We start from the raw sequence: 20121 nt of genomic DNA on the forward strand, positions 1-20121 counted from the left end.
TTATTTAATTTTTAAAAAAAAAGTTTTTTAAACAAAACTTTTTGTCTTTTTAAAAAAAGGAATCATTACAATTCCAAAAATTTTGATTACAATCTTATTTTACTTAACTGAGGTTTTTCTTTTTTCATTGAATAATTGGGGGGCGGGGGGAATTAACTTCATCCTCTGCTAACCAGACCGTAAACTTACTTAAAGTCTGGGTTGTGTTTTTTTCCCCTTCATTAATGAGACACTTTTATTACATACATTATGTCTATCATGGTAGCTCAGGATGAGTTATTTTTAATTGATGAATATCCTTGTTGGACTTTTATTTAAGTGCTATTCTCCTTCAAGATACATTTACCTAACGCTAGAATAAATGCAATGTACATTATGGAGCAAAGAAAATTAGAAGACATATATCCATTATGGAGATGATAGGTTTTGGACGGGCGATGTGCCCCTAGATACTGAAGAATGACTTTTATCATTAACGATACAGGGAAGAAGCTTTTTAGTTATCTAGCTTTGCTAGCAAAGTCGTTAGCTAGCAGCTAGCTAATAGCACAACAACAACAGCCTAATGTCTGTATGATAAAAATACTGAATTGATAGATAAGAACAGTTTTTCCTCACCTGGCTGTCTCCTCCAGCTCAGTAGTTCTTCAGAGAAAGGCAGACGCAGAGGCCTGTCAGTGTCTGTTGTATTTCATTACCTCTCTGCTTAAACCGCTACTCCGAGCTGAAGCAGAAACGATACTTCAACGTTTTCCGTTATCTGACAAGTAAGCAAGTCTACTCCACTTTATTTACCGAACGTTCGCTACGTTGAGCTCCAATTGGTAGCCTTATCGCACTTGTGTCACGGGCAAAAGGTCAAAGATAACAAGGTGGCTGGCTTATTATGTTGTACAAAAAACCCCCAACAAAAAAACCCAAATAATTTTAGTACATGTTATTATGTGTCATAAGAGGGCTTAGGAAATAATAATATTAAAAAAAAAACCTACCCCGCACGTGCCTGAAGATATATGATATATGCTCTGCAAAGCATTCATTTCTTATGCTCGTAACATATGAGCCTAAGAGTAATTTCAGGTCTTCAAGGTGCCAATATTGAAAATGGTGTGCCAAACTGTTTCACTGATTGAGAGAGAAAACTCAACAAATATCTGAAGTAACTTATATAAGCTGAACAGCTTGCTTATCTCTTAAAGTCTGAATGTCCGGAATTGTATTGTGACACATATTTCATATGTTTATACTATGATCAAGGTTTTAGCTGACAGTGCGTTGGAGAATGAAATGTCATCCAAAAGCTTTATCTTGAGTTTCTAGTTGTTTGTGTTTCTACGACTAAAGAGTTTGTCCCATTCTGCTCCCCTTACTGACACGTCACTAAAACTGCTAGCAAATAAACGTGGATCCACTTTAAACGTTGAAATGAAAATAAATATTTTAGTGGAAATCAAGCACATTCAGCACATTTTAGACACCCAGGTTTTCCACCAACTGCAGATGTTCTTCTTACAAGAACTCTGCAATTCCTGTAGGAAACAATAAATGAAACAAAGGAACAGCAACATTTAACACCATTCACTCATTTTGTCCAGCCTAAGCATACTGACCTGGTCCAACACACAGTGAACCACGTCTTAGATTTATGTTGTAAATATTCTCTCCTTAACCAATGTTAATAAGATATTGTACTCAGATCACTTTCAAACTTATGCTCACTTTGTCACTTTGGACAACTATGTAAACATGTTAAAGCAGTCCACAATTGTGAGTGAGAAATGCAGTTATTAACCTGCAGAAAAAAGCTCTACATCCTTTAACAAATACAAGTATTTTTGTGTTGCACTAACTTTGTGATTTCTTCTTTTTCACTTCTTGTATTAAGTTGTAAAACATAGAAAATGGCAGTTTTGTCAAAAGTTGTTTGGCCTCAGATTGAATAGTTTCTGTTATGATCTTTAATTAATGTTGCTGTACTTTGCCATTATACTTTTCATTTATTTGTCCTAAATGTCATACAGATGCAGTTCCACTGTTTGAGTCGCTCCATTTGCTCAAACTGTTTTTTGTTTTTTGACACAAAATATGTAGATTGATGTACAGCATACTTATACATTTAATAAGTATATTAAACCTGTTGGATATCACCTGTCACAATTCACATGTGCTCATTTTGTTTTTGCTTACTTGTGTAAATAAAATCCACTGGCTTTGGTTTTGTCATGTGGTGGTGAGTTTGTAGTGGTGAGAATGAGTGCAGGCTGGACCCAGATTGAGAGGTGATGATGATGATTGGTTTACTAGACAGTAGCACAAACAGTCCAGGCGGCACGGCAGAGAACTAAGCAACAACTTGATACCATAGCAACTGAAACTAATAAGACTGAGATACGAGCTAACGCCATCACAGGACTATACAGTTCAGCTGTGACGACTAAGACAATTACTGACAAAGACAAGGACCTGACAAGAGACAGAGACAACAGGACTTAAATACACACGGATAATCAAGGGAACGAGACACACCTGGGAACAATCAGGGGCTGATAGGACAACACAGAAACTCACAAGGAACAGAAGCCAAAATAAACAGTGAAAACCAAAATCCTCACAGGTTTGGCAAGTCAGCTCTTGTGATTTGTCCTTATTAGGGTTCAAAGCTCCAGGGTACATTTCCTGACCAATACAAGAGTTAGACTTTAGTCATATCCAGTTAACACTACACAATTCTTTAACATTCTGAATGTAATCAGAGACATAACATGAAAAGATGCCACATTTAGAAGACACTATAGACTTGAAAGGTTAGGCTTTTTGAAAAGACAAACCTTTGGTGCAAGGCACGTTTATTTGTTTGGCTCCAATCATACACAGGATAATTCAGAGTGCTTTGCAGGAAAACAAAGGAATAGATATCATTCAGATTAAAAACTGTGAATGCACCACAGAGACAATACAGGACATGCCTCCAAATGTGAAGGTTTTTGTCTATGTGTGCATCTGCAAACTGCAGTCTGGCTTATTTATGTTTCTTTTGAAATAAAAACTTTTTCCTTCCAGAGCAGCTTTTCAACCCATGTTGGCAGGACAGCATGGGTTTCACTGGGAATAATCACTCTGCAGCATCTTCAGAAAAGCTTTAGCTTTTGTTCTGGTGTAACTCTGCCCATTTTGGACCAGAACCTGTCCTTTATACACCATCTAAAACATTTGAATACTTTACCACAATATCCAAACAGCCCTCAGAGAAACTGTGAAGTATCTCTTTCCAGTATCCAAATGTTAGCTTGTTTAAATAAAAAATTAATTTTACATCTTTCTGAATAACAGTCTCAATTAATTATTCTTATTACTGTGACTACTGCTTTCATCTGACAAAAGTAAGGCAAGAAAGAAGTTTAGTTTGAAGAAATCTATTAAAGTTTAGGAGATTTCATGATGTTGAAGAATTATAGTTTATTGATTGCTTAAATATGTAAAATATGTAAAATTATTTATATTTTAGTATAGTTAGAAATTAAATTAATCATTTACTTGCTGGACAAAGTCTCACATTAAAACAAGCATTGGATTTCTACTAAAGCTTTTGAGAAGAACAGCTTTAGATTAGTAATTCAAGAACATTTTGTGTAAAAAAAATGAAGCATGGATAACATTATTACATGTCCAGTCATTTATCGGCCTCGGGTTTTCTGGCTGAGTTGTGATCCTCCAATCCTGTAGATGGCAGTAAAATTTGAAATATTTCGATGTGTCCGCCGCCAAAATGCTCATTTCACAGAAGAAATATTTTGCTTTTCGGAAGAAGAGCCCAACAAAGCGGCCCTGTTTCTTTTCAGCAAGAAAAGTACTAAAAATCTTCCAAACCGACGATGTACGCCAGGACAAACACAGGCAGCACACATGGAGATTTTCAGGACAGAAATGGAGTGAACTACGTTTCGTCGACAGAGTCCTTCGGCCACTGCTCTCAATTGTTCTGGAAAAAGGACCCGAACGATTCCGGAGTAAGAAAGCCAGTTGTTCCCACCACCATTAGCTAGCGAACCCCAGCCACAAACATACAGCTTACTCTGTTCGCCAACTAGTGACTGAAGCATTTGTTATCACACCTTCTTAGGTTTCTGGAATGTAGTCTGCACTGCATTTGGCTATTCGTTGGTGCAACTGTGCATGTAATGCTAGAGCCTTGTGAGCATCCGGCTAACCTGGCAACCGTCATGCTGAGCGCCTTCTGGCCTAGTTTGACCATTAGCTCTCAGCTAACAAACAGGCTAGCCGTTTTCTCCAGTCTTTTACAATCTGTGTGATGGATATGTATGAGCAGCCCGAAGCGCGACGCCGTGGCTGTGCTGCGAAAGATGAAAAATAGTGATGGCTTTGACATAACGCCTCACAGGGACTCTTAGCATAGCTGAAGCTAATTTCGGATGCAGGTTTCCCATAGTATAAAGATGTACCGTTAACTGTGTACAGCAAGGCAGTATGGTCCCTTGGTTAAGTCCTGTGTTGAAGTGCGTTTTAACAGCTCAGTTGTCAGACTGTGGGGTTTCTGCTGAACGCTGAGCTCTGGAATATTGTTAACGCAGAGTAAACACGACCAGGCTGCTCGGCAGGAAACGTTAGCGGAAGACGACCCGCGGAGAATGCTTCAAAGCCCCCCTTTGTGATGCCAGACTGTGGTTCATTCATGACCGGAGTCTGCCCACAGAAAGCAGGGGCACGCTGAGACCCAGGGCCGGCCCAAGGTTCTGTTGAGGCGGGAGCAGTATTTGATTTGGGGACCCTCTTCTAGTTAAGCCACCACTGCACATGATGGTTATTATGGGTTGTGCATTTACCGCAGCTTGCTCTACAGTTCACTAGTAATCCACCAATGAGTCCCTAATACGGATATTTCACATTTGTTGAAGTGGGGTTCTGCTCATCAGATAAATGTTTATTATATCTCAAAACAAATGCATCTGAAAAAATTTTCTGGAAGTTGTAATTTATGAACCTTTATATCACATTTATATTGGATAACAGTTTGATGTGAATTTGTGCTGTAGAACAAAATCAGTCTGATTTGATCTTTGCTGTGTAATAGACTGCAGAGCAGAACCAGTTCAGTGCATCTATGCAGAGTAACTCTAGAAATGGGAAAACAACAACAAAGCATATTAATATATGTTACACTGTGATAATCTGGCACTCCACCCAACCTGTGCACTGCTCAGCAGCCTGCTGACAGTATGTAAGGCCACACATCCACAACTGAATTATGACATTTCATCAGTTTTAATGTTGGTGAAGTTACAAGCTGTCAGTTTGGTAGGTCTATTAATTGCTTTCTATCTTGCGTTCAGCTGAACATTGATGTTACCTTCCTGTTTATCATTGCGGTAATTTAATACAACATAAAGAGGTTAGATGGCGGCACACTTCATCAGATAATATGAAATCCTTCTGAGTGTTGGACAGAGGCGTCTGTACAGATAAAAGCCGACTACTTTTCTACAGCATGTCTCCCTGTAGGTTCAGTTGAACCTCCCTAACTAATGCAGAAGTGCACTATGTTGTTTTATGCATTTTTGATCTACAAGATCCATTCAAAAAAACATAACAGGAGCATCTGTAAAGAAAAGGCTCTGATTGCTGTTGGATTACTAAATCAGTCATCCTGTGTGTGTGTGTGTGTGTGTGTGTGTGAGAGAGAGAGAAAGCTATGGGAGGGAGTTGCTATGATGTAGCTAAGCAGGATTTCAGGGTCTTTTAAAACAAATTCATCACAGTTCTGGGCATTTAAGCTGCCAGTCAGAAACGTGCTTCTTTATCAGTCCATTGGTTCACACTGTGTGTGTGGAGAAAGAGCTGCTTTCCCACCGCTTTAAAATGACAGGCGCTGGGAAATGTATCAAATGAATCTTTATCTGTCTAGGTTTGTGAACGTTCCACGTTTTGCCCTGATTGGCTGTCAGGAATTGTTTACGTCATTGTCTTGGCTTGAACCTTTAGCATGGATGGCTGGCCCAAAACGTCTGCTACCACTAGTCTGTAGGAGCCTGGTGAAAAGCAGCCGACCTTGGGCTCAGTCATGGCTGAACTTTTGGAGGTGGATCTGATCTGCTGGTGAACTGAGACATTCAGCTGACAGCCACTGACTGAACAGACTGAGACATGACAACAGTGATTACACTCATTGGCTATTTTAGACTAAAACAGTAAATAATGAATAAAACAAAATGAATATTTCAAATATTGAACATAAAGTTTAAAATGAGTGCCAGTACTTTTTCAAACAGTGGTTTAGTTTGAGCTTAATTGAATAGTTGACTTTTCTAAATAAAATATTTTGAATTAAAAATGAAATGAGTTTGTGTGTTGTCTGGTGGTCCAGTTTGTCCAGTGTTGGTGCCACCTGGTGGTGTGTGTTGGTGGCCTCAGCTGGCTCTGGCTGCTCTGGGCCTTCAGTGGGAACTCTGTGTTTTCTGACGGTGGTGGACTAAACATCACCTGGACTTACCTTTCTCAGCCCCTGACCTCTGTTGTGTGCTGAAAAACATTTTTCAGTGAATGTTTTTCTCTTTATTTTGTAAACGGTTTGAATTTCTGAGGAGGTTTTGTGGTCACAGAGCGCTCAGGCAGGTTAACCCTGCTGCAGAGCTCAGGTCAGAGGCTGCCTGGCTTCAGGGCAGTGTGGCAGGAGGAAGCTGGATTTGAACCCACATCTTTTAGACTGCCAGACCTCCACTGCTCCTTTTGAGCCCATTTTACCCTGCACCTTTTCTGTTTTCCCTGACCTTCAACACCAGTTTAAAAAAAAGGAAAAAATACTTAATTGATTTTAGTTTTTGGGAAATTGCTGCAACTGAAGTATATTTTGGTTTCTATTCATATTATTTTTCTTGGTATTTTACTGCCAATTATTTTTAATTATTATTTGATCAAGCTTAAATTTATTTCTTGTTTTATTATTTTTCTATCTACAATGTTGTAACTATTGTGAATCAGTTGGGTCAGCTGAGGTTGTTGCAAATGTGCTGTCAAGAAAACTTTGACTAGACTCCATGTTGTTTTGAGTCTTACACAGGGGTGTCCAAAGTCTGTCCTGGAGGGCCGGCATCCTGCATGTTTTAGTTCTCTCCCTGGTGGTAGTAACAACCTCCTCAGCAAGTCAATTTTCTTCTTAGGCCTCTAATGAGCCATCATTTGATGCAGGTGTGTTAAACCAGGGAGAGAACTAAAACATGCAGGATGCCGGCCCTCCAGGACCGACTTTGGACACCCCTGGTCTAACACTTCTGCTGTTTGTTTTCTTCTACAGCCAAGTTCAACCATCAGCTGGTGTGACCAGCTGCCTCCGTCCTCTGCGGCCCTTTCTAGCTCCAGTCTCTCCTCGGCGTCACTTTCTAGCTCCAGCCTCTCCATGGAGTCCCGAGCACCCGCGCCTCCGCCCCCGCCGCCTAGTACGACGGCGTCAGACGACATGGAGTCAGATGAGAGGCCGTACGTCTGCGACCTGTGTAACTGCGCCTACAAACACGCCAGCTCTCTTCTCAACCACAAACTCACCCACAAGACTGGAGACTTCAAGTGAGAACTCTCTCTCAGAATCTAGATATTAATATCTGTGTTGATCTCCATATTGAAAAAAAAATCTAGATTATCTGTGACAAAGTGATCCATAAGGTCAGATTATATTTAGAATTCCTAATTGCACTTTCTGAAACATTTGAAAGAAAGTTTGTTGCAGTTTATTTTACCTTTGACCAACGTAGTCAATCTATTGTTTTTATCAGTTTATTTATTTTCATTGGCTGTTCTACTTCTAATTGCACCAGCTGAACAAATGAAAGTTGTTTTTTCATGTTTGACTGAGACCCTGAAGCTGTTGGTGTGTTTCAGTGAGCTGTACTGGTGCAGCGTTATCATACATTTCTAATTCAGTACATGGCTACATTCACACTGCAACCTGAAGGGACCCACATTTTTTGTTGCTCTTATGCAATCTGAATCTGATCTTTTCATGACATTCTGGACAACACAGGTCAGATTTTTAGGCTGCTGGGAGATGTGACCCTGAGTCTGATACGGTTCTGATCTTTTTCAATGTGACCTGTGTCTGTACGGCCGAGTCGCATTCATCTGACCTGAATGTCATTCATACTCGATACACGTCACTATCCTGCCTCCTGAAACACAGAGAAACAACAACCACAGTGGACGATAATAAGGATGAATTTGTTGAAGTGTTTTAAAATCACGGTGTGCTCCACCACAAACACTGCGCATGCTTGCTACGTGCAACATTACTGTGCCCTCTGCTGTGCTTGCGGGACACTTTAAGGTTGATTGCCGTTTTCTCTTTTCTTACAAGTTGCATATATTTGGAAATGTGAACGACCACGCAAAGAAATGTGGATTTCACAGAAAATCAGAATAGAGCATAAAGCCTGCAGTGTGAACGTGAACGTGTGTGTTTGAAAAAATAAACTTTTTAAGCCAATTTAGCTGTTCTTCGTTATCAGATTGGTATCAGCATTGGCCTATACCAAACATCAGATATCGGTATTTGAAGTGAAGACAGTGGATCTGTTCACCTCTGTCCACACACTGAGTTTTGTTTTGCTCTGACCTGTTGTCGGTTTCTCCTCAGGTGCGACTTCTGCAGCAAGCCCTACACCAACTACATGTCGCTACGCAACCACATGCGAATCCATGGTCAGAAACGCTACATGTGCGACCTCTGTGGCAAGGCGTTCCGCCTGGCGCGGTACCTACGGAACCACCAGAGGATACACGACGACGGGCCCAACCGCTTTGACTGTCCGTCCTGCTGTAAAAGCTACCGCACCATGCTGGAGCTGGCCCAGCATCGCTGCACTGCTGCTGCCTCCAACCAGGTACGCCGTTGGGCCGCTGCGCTGCTGTGAGCTGGGGGTTGAGCAACGTTGCTGATGACAGGCTTAGCAGAGAATCAGTTGAAAACATGGTAGTGCAGGAAGACCTGCTATGATCTAACAGCTGTTAGTCAGCTGTTTCCTCTATTTATTCATTCACTGAAATATCTTCTGAAAATTATTACAAGATTTATTCATTCTTTAAGAAATTGTGTGTAGAGGAGGATTTTCTCCCTTTCACTGATAAACATGGACTTTGGAAATAACATGGAGTTCATTTTGTTGGGAATTATCATCAGCCTTTTCTAAATAAAAAAACCTTCACTACTTTCACTCAGTAGTGAATTGGAAATCCAAAATGTTTTTCAAGAATATAATGTTTCTGCTTTTTAAGCTCAACAAGTCTGGGGAAAAAAACCTCCAGATTTTTTCTCTGCATAAAGATCTGAAGATTTGCTGCGTAGAATTTTAGCTGTCATTTTAAGAGCCTGGTTGAGAATGTAAATATAAAATGATGAAACCAAAGGATTTCTGAAGTTAACTGAATTATTTAATTGCAGAGAAAAAAAAATTACCTAATTGCAAATCAAAAACTGAACATATGACTTTTTGTCTCCAAAATCCAGACTAGAGTAAATTAGTGTAGAAGTTGAAGTCATAGCCTGGTTAAGCATCTGATCCTCTCTGGGATTCTCTCACTGTGAAGGAAATATTTGTAAATAAACTAGTGGGATTTGAGTCAAAGTTCCTTTAGCAGCCCTACTTTAGGAGCAGCTCAGTGAGAAAATAGTTAAGTTACTTTATTTTGGTGATCTGGCTCAGGCAGTGAAATGTATATGATTTAGATTGATTCCACGCAGTGATTTGTGGTCAGTAGAAATGTTGTAGAATGAATAATGTACTTTGTTGTCTGCAAGAACGCCAGTCGAAAAGCTAAGAAATATAAAAGTGACATAGAAATATAGCAAAATGTTATCTACAAGCACAAATAAGAGAAAAGTAATATACACCAAATATAAATAAAATGTAAGCAGATTGTTGGTTGTTCAAATGTAAAACTGTAGTGGTTCACACTTTCTGTTGACATTAAGGTTTCTAACTTACAGAAAATGAGATTCAAATTTAAGTTTGTCAGAGAAGGAGATGATTACATCAGAGCAATACAAGAGATTTTAATACATAATGTTGGTTTGATTTGAGTTTACCACAGTTTGCCTGGTAGTCTGAGTTTGACTGTTGTGGGTGCAGCACGGTGAGAGGTAGATGATCTTTTAAGTGGTTGCTATGGCCACAAAAACACGATATTGAAGTTGGCCATGCTCATTTTATGGCTTATTTAATTATGGGAAGACTGCTGACCTGTTAATTGTCCAGCAGACAGACACCGTCCACCAGAAGAGTAGCCACTAAAGGTAAAAGGTTTCAGTAACATTAATAGAAAGTTTAGTGAAAGGAAGAAAATTGTGGACAATACTTGGACAGGATGAAATTGAGCACGCTCCCTGTAATGGATCCATGTGATACGAGTGTTTTTATTTGAGTTACTGAAATATGATGCAGAGTTTGTAAGCCTACTTAGATCCTCATTTTTGATGAGAAAAGCAACATTAGGAAAGCCTGCCTGTATGGATGTTGATGTATCTGACTACCCTACATGTAGCAGTAGGATTCTCTTTTTACATGTGTGTATGGACCTAACATGATGTGTTTCTCCTGGACTCTGTGCCTCCCAGCTGTAGTTCCAGCAGCCTCCTGCTGCCGGCCCACTGACTGAATTAGAGCAGGCTCAGGTCAGGGACAGCTTTAAAACTCACTGACAGACTGGACAACAGCTCAGCAGATCTTCTGCACAAGTGTAGTAATCCAAACTTCTGTGTGTGTGTTTTTGTTTGTTTGTTTGTGTGTGTGCGTGTGTGTGTGTGTGTGTGTGTGCGTGTGTGTGTGTGTGGGGTTGGTTCATAAGAACCGGTTCAACTGCCCGTCCTGCTTTAAGAGCTACAGAACCATGCTGGACCTGGCCCAGCACCGCTGCAGCGCCGCGGCCAAAAACCAGGTTGGTGTGAGCGTGACTGAGCATGTGTGAGAGGTCAGAGGTCAGCAGAAAAACTTGGAGCTGTGAAGGAAGGCCAACATTTACTGGAGTTCAACAAACATTTTATTCTCCGTATGATGAAACTCTGTCCTTCCTGCTCTGATGGCTTCCTGCCTCTTTCATTTTAAGCCAGGGATGCTAAGCTTAGAACAAAGCTACCTGAGGCCCACACAGGCAGGACCAACAGGATTTGACATCATAAAAATCTCACATATGATGTTTATCTAAGCTGCATTTTGGAAGTAAAAATAAAACTGCATATTAAATAAAAGATCCATAAACATTTAGACTTTTCTTTCTCAGCTGATGTTTTGGTGCTGTACAAAAATGAAGAGACCCCTGCAAAATGGTCAGTTTTCTGATTTTACTCTTTATAAGTATATTTTTGAGTAAAATGAATGTTCTTTTATTCTATGAACTCCTGACATGTCTCTGAAATTCCAAGCAAAAACATAGTATTTATTTGCAGAAAATGAGAAATGATCAAAATAATGTCAAAAGGATGCAGAGCTTTCAGATCTCAAATAATGCAAAAAACAAGTTCATGTTCATTTAGAAACAACAATACTAATGTTTGAACTCAGGAAGAGTTCAGAAATCAATATTTGGTGGCATAACCAGAGCTATATAAAGCATTCTGTGCATTTTCAGGTCAAGATGTTTATAAATAAAAACATCATGTTTTGCATTAGTATAATCTCAGATCAAATAATAAACAACTTTAATCTGATAACATTTATTTAGTGAAAATTAATCTACATAAAGACATAGTTATTAGCTAATCATTCCTAACTGTCCTAATCATAATACAGCTGAAGATATTTTTTATGTTGTATACTTTTACTTAAAGCAAAGTTTAGACTTGTGTAAAACAACAGAAATAATGCTGAAACTTAACCAGCTGGAGGTATGAGGAGAGTCTGTCCGTCCAGCATCATGAGCATCCAGGAAAAAGCCACCATCAGACAATTAATGTTAATTAATTAAAACATAATACATTTTTGACTGGTCAATAATCTTTGATTAATCTAGAATTGATTACCAAGTCGATTAATAATTAACTGCAGGATACAGACTCGAAAAAAGGCCATTTACTGAAAGAACACCACAGTCAGAGCAGTAATGAAGCCAGAACTGTGCAAAAAATATGTACATTTTGCATTTTACATTAAAAAATCTTTGTAAATTTTCTCTACATAAAACTCAAGTGGTAGTTTTAATTTCACCTGATTCACATTCTGTTTGAACAAATCTATTATTAAGCACCTTTTGATATCTAATTATGAATCAATTAATCCAATAAATCATCCTCTGGTCAGTCCGGCAGAAACAGCTGAACTTTTCTCATGTTGATGTCAGAAGGATTTCTAGCTGCGGCTTCTTCCTTTGCTACAGATGATCAGTCGTTCACTAAAGGAATGTGATTAAATTTTGGGCAATAAAATGTTTATGTTCTGATTTAATTCCTTTTCTTTTGATATGTTTCTAGTATGATATAAAATGGTCTTAAGTGATTAGATAGAAAATGTGCAGAAAGCACCAATTTTTATTGGACTAGTCTTCAGAACAACCGATTAGTAAAATAATCAATAGCTGCAGCTCCTAGATCAGGCATAAACTGGAAGAGTGAGCTTCATAATGTCAGCCTCCATCCTAATCTCATCGGTGTGGCAGGAATGACCATTCTAGGCAGTTTCTATGGTAACAAAACATAGAAATGAAGGTGACCTTAGTGCAGGAGTGGCCAGCTCTGGGCTGGGAGGGCCAAAGGTCAGCAGGCTCTCTTAATGGCTGCATCACAAGCAGAGCTGAGCAGAACCTAAAACCAAAGCTTCCCAACTCTCGGCTCCATTGCGGTTTTTGTTAAAGCCTGAGGTTTAACTGCAGAGTTAGTAAGTGTCTGTGTGTGTGGCTCTGTTTGTGTGTGTGTGCATTTTGACAACACCATCTCATGTCAGTAGGTTAAGGTAATCAGGGCCCTGCCAGGAGACCAGTCTGAGGCGCAGGAGGGAAAGAAACGGGAGAGTAGCAGAAGCTGAGTGACAGAACAATCACCTTCATCATTCACTTCCCCTGAATTCTCACTGTAATCTGCCTGCATGAACTCCGTGCTGGCTGGGAGTGACGGAGGTTTATAAAAGTTCTGCTCTCTTCTGTTTCTTTGCTGGTCTTCAATCCAGACTGGCGGTCGCCGCTCCAATTTCTCTGCCACTCCGCGCCGCCAGCAGCAGCAGCAGCAGAACAACAGCGCTAACTCCATGATGCAGCCGCCGCACGGAGCACACAGTCAGCAGGAGGCGCTCCCGTCCCACTGCGTGGCAGCCATGTCCCAGGGCGGGCCGGGGGCCAGCCAGCCGGTGGCGGATCCTCACCAGGTAAGGGACGGCCAGACCCTCTGCAGGTTCCTGAGCAGGACCATCGCTGAGGTGTCGCTGTGTGTCCCAGCAGGGCCGGCCCAGCTCCGTGTCCTCTCAGAGCAGCCAGCAGAGCATGAGGAGCTCCTCCAGCAACAAGCACGTCCCCCCCCCCAGTGCCGCCCCCTCATCCTCCTACTCCCTGCTCCAGCCCCTGGTGCCTGAGGTAAAGGAGATGAACTCGGGATACACTAGACTGAGCGCCAACCCCATGGTAGGAAAGTCCCCACACACCTGCCCCCGCTGGCCCCTGCTGGCCCCTGCTGACCCCTGCCTTCTCCCAGTCTGCCTACTAACATTAGGGTGGGGGGTGGGGAGGCTTTCGCTCTCTGTTGATGTTTACCATGAATTATGAGCTTTACTCCGTCAAAAACTCTCATCAACTGATTGCTGGTAACCATAGACATAGACCTGCTCATCATATCCATTGCTCTCAGTCTTTTTAAATTTCAGTCCAATTATAAATAATATTTCCCTTGAATTCTTATCAAGCTTCCATTGCACTTCTGCTCAACTAAGCTCAACTGAACTCAACTTGTCTAAAGGCGCTGTTAGCCAAAGCAAGTTACAAAAGATTTTAAATGATTAGATTGGGTTGGGGGATGATCTGTATATTTCAATAACTATAATCATAAATACTTTGCCTTCTTAAAGCTGTAGCATGTAACTTTTATAGAAAATACTTTTTTACATATTTGTTGAACCTAATATGAGACGGATAATCTGCGAAAAAATCAAGCTCTTCTGCGTTCTCCCTGTGCTAACTAGAAACAGCCAATCAGAGCCAGGAGGCGGGTCTTAGCACTGTCAATCACCCTTCCTGTAAAATTAAGTTGTTTCTCCAGCATTGACACGTTGAGCAGTATGTGCATGAAGATGATTTTTTTTAAAATTTTTTTTTTTTTTGTTTTTTTTTTTACAGTATAGCTTACTTATATCGTAGAGTATGGTGTGTATCTTTTTTTTATTTCTTACTTTATAAGAAAAATATACTCTTACCAATACGACAATGAAAATAAAAACATACAATAACTAAAATTAAAATAAAATAAAAACAAGTCAGGGCAATTATCTAAATAACTGGTTACACTGCACTGGTTACCATTTACATTTTAGGATGGTACTACCTGTCTATCAAGGCACGGGTGGCATACTAAGAGGCTGACCGAGCGTCGGGGTCAGTCTTAGACTGAGAAAGTTGGTCCAAAAACGGCTGCCAGATACTACAGAACTTATTAGTGGAGCCCACAACATCATACCGCAGTTTCTCCAAATGAAGAATCTCAGTAAAATCACTTAACCACTTTAAACTGAGGAACCTTGTCAGTTTTCCACAGTCTTAGTATTACTTTCTTAACCGTTACCATCCCATACATCACAGTGGTTTGCATAGAAATGCTGCCAGATTGAAATGAACCAGTTTGTCAGGTTCCCAAGTGAAGAAGAATATCCAAACAATGCAATCTGGGCATCTGAAACCAACGTGCACCTATACACTTCAGAAAACAAGTTAAAAATGCCACACCAATATTGGAAGAGTTTGGGGCATGACCAGAACAGACGTGCCAGGGAGCCATCAGTGGACTTACATTTTGAAGATAATGAGGGGAGGGGAATATTCTGTGCAATTTCATTTTAGAATAGTGGAGTCTATGAAACATCTTGAACTGAATTAACTGGTGTCTTGCATTGATAGAACATGACCGGATCCTCCCAGACTTCACTCCCAATCTGCAAACCCAGCTCCTCCTCCCACTCAGCCCTCAAGGAGTTTGTGGTAAAATTAATTTGCTCTGCAAAGATCTCAACAAAGCTTGAAATTATATTTTTTTATTCTGGAGAGCCCAACAGCATTTTGCATATTTTATTTTCTTCCGGAAGACATACACAATTTGGGATGTTAATTCGAACATAATTTCTAATTTGCAAATATCTGAAGAAATCTGGATCCGGAAGAGAGAAACAGTTCTTCAACATTGCAAATGAAGCAAACTTTTTGTTAATATACAAATTTTTCAGTGTAATTAGGCCATTTAGTCTCCAATTTTTAAATTAAATATCTGATAGTGATCAGGGAAAAGCATGGGTACGGTAAATTTGGGCATGAACTAAGATCTCTGGTAGGTTATAGTATACCTTAATTTGTTTCCATATTTTCAAACAATTTAAAACAATCAAATTATTTATTCCACTATTTGTAGGAGATATTGGTGCTGAGAAAAGAAGTGCTGGAAGATAACTGTTTATAACACCACTTCTTTCAATAGCCACCCAAGGGGGAGAATTTGCAGAAAGTTCTTGAGCATCACCTTCCTGCCAGTACGCCAAGGCCCTTGCATTCGCTGCCCAATAATAGTGCAGGGTAATCCTAATCCCCCCGTCTCTCTTAGTTTATGTAAGTGAATTTTTGATATTCTATGGGCTTTAAAGCCCCAGACAAAAAGGCAAAATTATTGAGTCCAACAATTTAAAAAAGGCCTTTGCTAAAAAAATAGGCAGATCCTGAAAAAGATATTAACATTTAGGGAAGGACACCATTTTAATAGCATTTATGCGGCCCAACATTGAGAGTGGGAGTGTTCTCCATTTATCAACATCTTTCCTAAGATTATCCACTTTTTCTAAAAAGTTCAATTTGAAAATTTGTTTAGGGTCTTTAGGCAAAATAACTCCCAAGATATTTCAGTTTGTCAGTTATCTTAAATAAAAGGTTATCTAAGAATTCATAAATAAGGCTTGCATCTAATGACATAAATTCACGTACATGAAGATGATTGACAGCCAACCCCATAAGAGGAGTACAAAGGATTTTTTGTACCCCTGTACAAAAAAATCATGTTGACAGTTCTAACTGTCAACATGGTGACAGTTTGATCAACCCCATAACAGGGGTTGGCTGTCAATCAGGCTCTGATTGGTTGTTTTAAACCAGTGTATTTTTTTCAGACAGCAATAGCAACACTGGGTGGGGGGGCGTCCATCTGTTCACAGATTGTTTCATAGCATACGGTCACAACATGGTGACAGTTTGAACAAATATGTAAATATTTTTATTTGTTTTTATAAAAGTTACATACTGCAGCTTAAGTTCATTTCTATGGCGACCGTTTTCTTTTACTACAAACAGCGTTTGGTCTGCGATTGTTGCTCTGGATAGTCTAACAGGATTCCTGGTTGCACTAATGTGAACCGGCTGCCTGCTGCACACATCAGACTCAAAACTAGTTTAAAATTTGAGGTGCTGTAAAAAAATCCTAACTGCAAACATATGCTTTCCAGAAGCCAAACCCTTTAAATTATTTTACTACCACAAACCTTTTGTTCTGACTTTGTGTGACAGACCAACACACTCTAGTGTATCCCAGTGAAATGGAGGGAAAGTTCTACATGGTTCTCAGTTCTTTAACAAATATAAAGTGTAAAAGTTTGGCATTCATTTGTATTCAGCCTCATTTACTCTTTTACTTAAGATGAAATGCAGTGCAACTATCTTCCTTTATAAGTCTCAAAAATACTTTATTGATTGCAAAGGAAATGAAATGAAGCTCATTTTATCCAAGGTTCTTCAGAGAGTTGTAGCTGCTGATGACTTGCAGGAAGGATCAGGAACACGTCGTCATTTTTCTGCCCTCAGAGGTTCTTCAGAGAACAACCAGCCTGGTGTGGACCAAGGAACCCAGGAGACGTTTAAACCAGGGTTCTAGAACATCTGAGCTCCATCAGTTCTTCATCTGGACATGGAGACATGATGTCTGTCCATCTGTGACAGTTTTCAGTGAAACTAACATTTTTGTTGTGATCTAGTGATATCGGTGTAGCTGCGTGAAATTTACAAGATGGATAGAAAGGTAGATCTCCCAGAAAGAAAGGTGACTATAAAGCATTGACTCATGAGGGCTGAATACAAATAAACATTTTGCGTTCACTCTGACTTTAGCTGAAGCTAATTTTTAAAATGTTTTTTTAAATATAAATTTAAATGCTAAAAAATGTTGGCGAGAGAAACTGTAACTGCTTTCACACATTTGATTGCCTTTTGCAACTTTAAGAATGTCTCTGCCATCCTTCCAGTAAGAAATCAGATGTATATTTAATCTGTGGTTTTTCTACCACAATGAAGGAACGTTTAGTGTCAGACAGCACGTCAGCCCTTCACCAGAGCCTGGACCGAGGTTCTGCTTCTGGGCTCGTAGTTTCCCCACCAGTACACACAGGGCCTGCAAAGAAAACAGAGTGAAATTCAGCTGACACAGGGATTCTTTCTGTTGGGATATAAACCGTGCGTGCGTGTGGATCCTCTGGATCCTCTCTCTGATTCTACTAACCTGGGGCTGTGCTGCTAATTCAGTCTGCTTTCCATCCCGTCACAGCTGCTGTTACGGCCATGTTTGTTGCACATCGCAATCGGAAACATTTCACTCATACTGGAATATTAGTCTGGCTGTGCTGTTTTTAGTGAATCACTGAACTGGTTTGAGTTTACAAGTGAGATTTTTTTCTGAAATTCAGTAAAAAAAATCTTAGTTTTTTCATATCTTAATTATTGAACAGGCATAAGCTTTCCCTCTCTGTTTACACACACATGCGTGCACACACACCAACTCATTAGATTAGTACAGAAAATGAAGTCTTTTGAAACAGTCATTTAAAGTGACATTAAACACCAGCAGAATCTTTAGTTTTTGTGCCATGACTGAAGCGAACAGAAAAGGAAAACTTGTCTCCCAGTTGCTGCTAAGTTGTCTTCTTTGGACCTGGAACAATTAATTGTGACAAATCGAATATCACAATAGTTGTCAACTAATTTAGTAATTAATTGTTCTGGAGAATAGAGCTTTGGAACGTGACGTCACTGCTGGGATATCAGCGCCATCTTTGGGGTCTTAAACATAACCAACAAAAACAACAGTCTTGCAGATTATTTTAATCCAAGTTACTTAAAATAATTTAGCTAGGGTATGAACTTGCTGCGTTATTGATTGTGATGTCCGATCATACGACTGAAACAGTAAAAAAATGGAAAATGGACTTTCGTTTTATTATTTTCCTGCTTGGAAACAATGTGAGGAGGCTAAGCTAAGCTATCGGAGCTAACGAAAAGAAAACGAATGGCCTGGGTGTCAGCGGTTGAGATGTCCTGATATTACGTTCTCCAACATCCCCAGATACTTACAAGTTTGCTCCAGACATTTCCATTCTGGTGAGTGTTTAAATTTGCTTTGTTGGTGTTGTGTCATAATTTTTTGCTATGTTTTTGTCCTGGTGTACTCATGTTCAGTTTATGTTGAATTCATTTAAGTGGGTCAACCTTGTTTAGGTCGGGCTAATATTGTTTATGTAGTGTAGTCGGAGTTTTGTCAGTGTACATCGAGGTTATTCCATTATTGTGAAGTAAACTATTTAAGTTTTCTAGTGTTATTAAATTTACAGTATTAATACTGATATGTGTTCTGATATGTCCTGTTCAAGGCAAACCGACGTATGAAATGGATGAGCTCAATCCTGACTGGGTTCCAGTGCTGAATGTGGGTCACTGCGAGGTAAACGCCACAACATAGGACCGACATGCGCGTCAATTAAAGAGGCGATACAGCAAGACCATGGTGGATCAACAAGTTACAGAGACTGTTTTCATTATTTACCCCAGAAGAGGCAAATAATGAAAACACAGTAGCGGAGGCAACAGAAGAGGAGCTAGTTGGAGAGGCTGAGGAGGAAACGCCAGGAGAGGAGCTCAGCAAGGCTGCAGACTCTGAAGAGGAACATGAACCATTTGTGTACAGTTGGAAGTGACTGTTTTTTCTCATTTAATAATTTAATGTGGTAAACATTCATAAAACGTTTGATTCAAGCATTTCAAGTTGCATGTAAACAGGTAAAGAAATGAATCGCATTTTAAGTAAAAATTTTATATTGAAAATATTTCAGGTAATAAACATACATGTAATGAAAGATATTTTTAAATAAATTTTTTATGTGATTAAAGTAAATTATATAATCAGTTGCTTGTTACATGTAATATAACAAGCAGACTGTCAGGACACCGGGTGTTTGGGTTTGTTTTGCTTTATTTTGTTCATAAAAATAACATCCACATAAAGTACGTCTACTGCCTGCTGCGTTTGGGTCCATCGTCACACCACATCATGACACAAGCCAGATGAAAGAGCCCATCTTTAAACATTTAACGTGTAATTAAACAATAAAGGTGACAAGTAAATTTTATGAAATAGACCACACTTTAAGTAAATAATTGTTGTATTTAACATATTTCAGGTAAATGAACATGTAATGAAATAGATCCCGTCCTAGAATTTTATGTAACTGAACATTACAGGTAACAAATGTGATGATCGTCTGATGTTTATGAAATTTTTTTAAAAATAATTTTTAAATATAGTTTTGGTTAAAAAATAAAAAGGGGTCAAAATGGAATAAAAATATGCCTAATCCATATAGTTTAGTAAAATAATTTCACACAGATTTCTGAGTTAATTTGGCACATGATTTGGAAGCTATTTTAGAAAACATTTAATATTACAGTGATTCTTGAGAATAGGGACAAAACAGGTCCTATGGCTAAAGCACAAAATTTGAATAAAATATACCCAAAATATAATTTTTTCAAATATCTGACTAAACTAACCTGGGTCATATGAGCACAACAATGTATATTTTCCTGGTGTTTGCTGAATATTTTTTTTATTTTAAACATTGTAGTAGGTGGATGGTG

At 39.4% G+C, this 20121-nt stretch overlaps 1 protein-coding gene and 1 long non-coding RNA gene across 5 annotated transcripts in view; both read left to right on the forward strand.

The window, feature by feature from the left end:
• The first annotated feature begins 3737 nt into the window (after window positions 1-3737).
• LOC103154375 (zinc finger protein 646-like) overlaps window positions 3738-20121 on the forward strand; it is a 19623-nt gene continuing 3239 nt past the window's right edge. The window contains exons 1-6 of one of the 4 annotated variants that reach the window (XM_007575635.2): window positions 3738-4007; window positions 7307-7575; window positions 8639-8885; window positions 10846-10935; window positions 13155-13349; window positions 13420-13602. In XM_007575635.2, the coding sequence (XP_007575697.1) occupies window positions 3873-4007; window positions 7307-7575; window positions 8639-8885; window positions 10846-10935; window positions 13155-13349; window positions 13420-13602 (1119 nt within the window). In that variant the 5' untranslated portion in view covers window positions 3738-3872. The remainder of the gene's footprint in view (window positions 4008-7306; window positions 7576-8638; window positions 8886-10845; window positions 10936-13154; window positions 13350-13419; window positions 13603-20121) is intronic. The other 3 variants (XM_007575637.2, XM_007575636.2, XM_007575638.2) reach the window with 3 other exon arrangements.
• Window positions 14378-19167, forward strand: LOC107833438 (uncharacterized). Its single transcript, XR_001659187.1, has 2 exons — window positions 14378-18588; window positions 18858-19167. It is a non-coding gene; the product is annotated as an uncharacterized LOC107833438 (long non-coding RNA).

The sequence above is a fragment of the Poecilia formosa genome, unplaced genomic scaffold (genome assembly GCF_000485575.1).
Source record: "Poecilia formosa unplaced genomic scaffold, Poecilia_formosa-5.1.2 Scaffold383, whole genome shotgun sequence".
NCBI lineage: Eukaryota > Metazoa > Chordata > Actinopteri > Cyprinodontiformes > Poeciliidae > Poecilia > Poecilia formosa.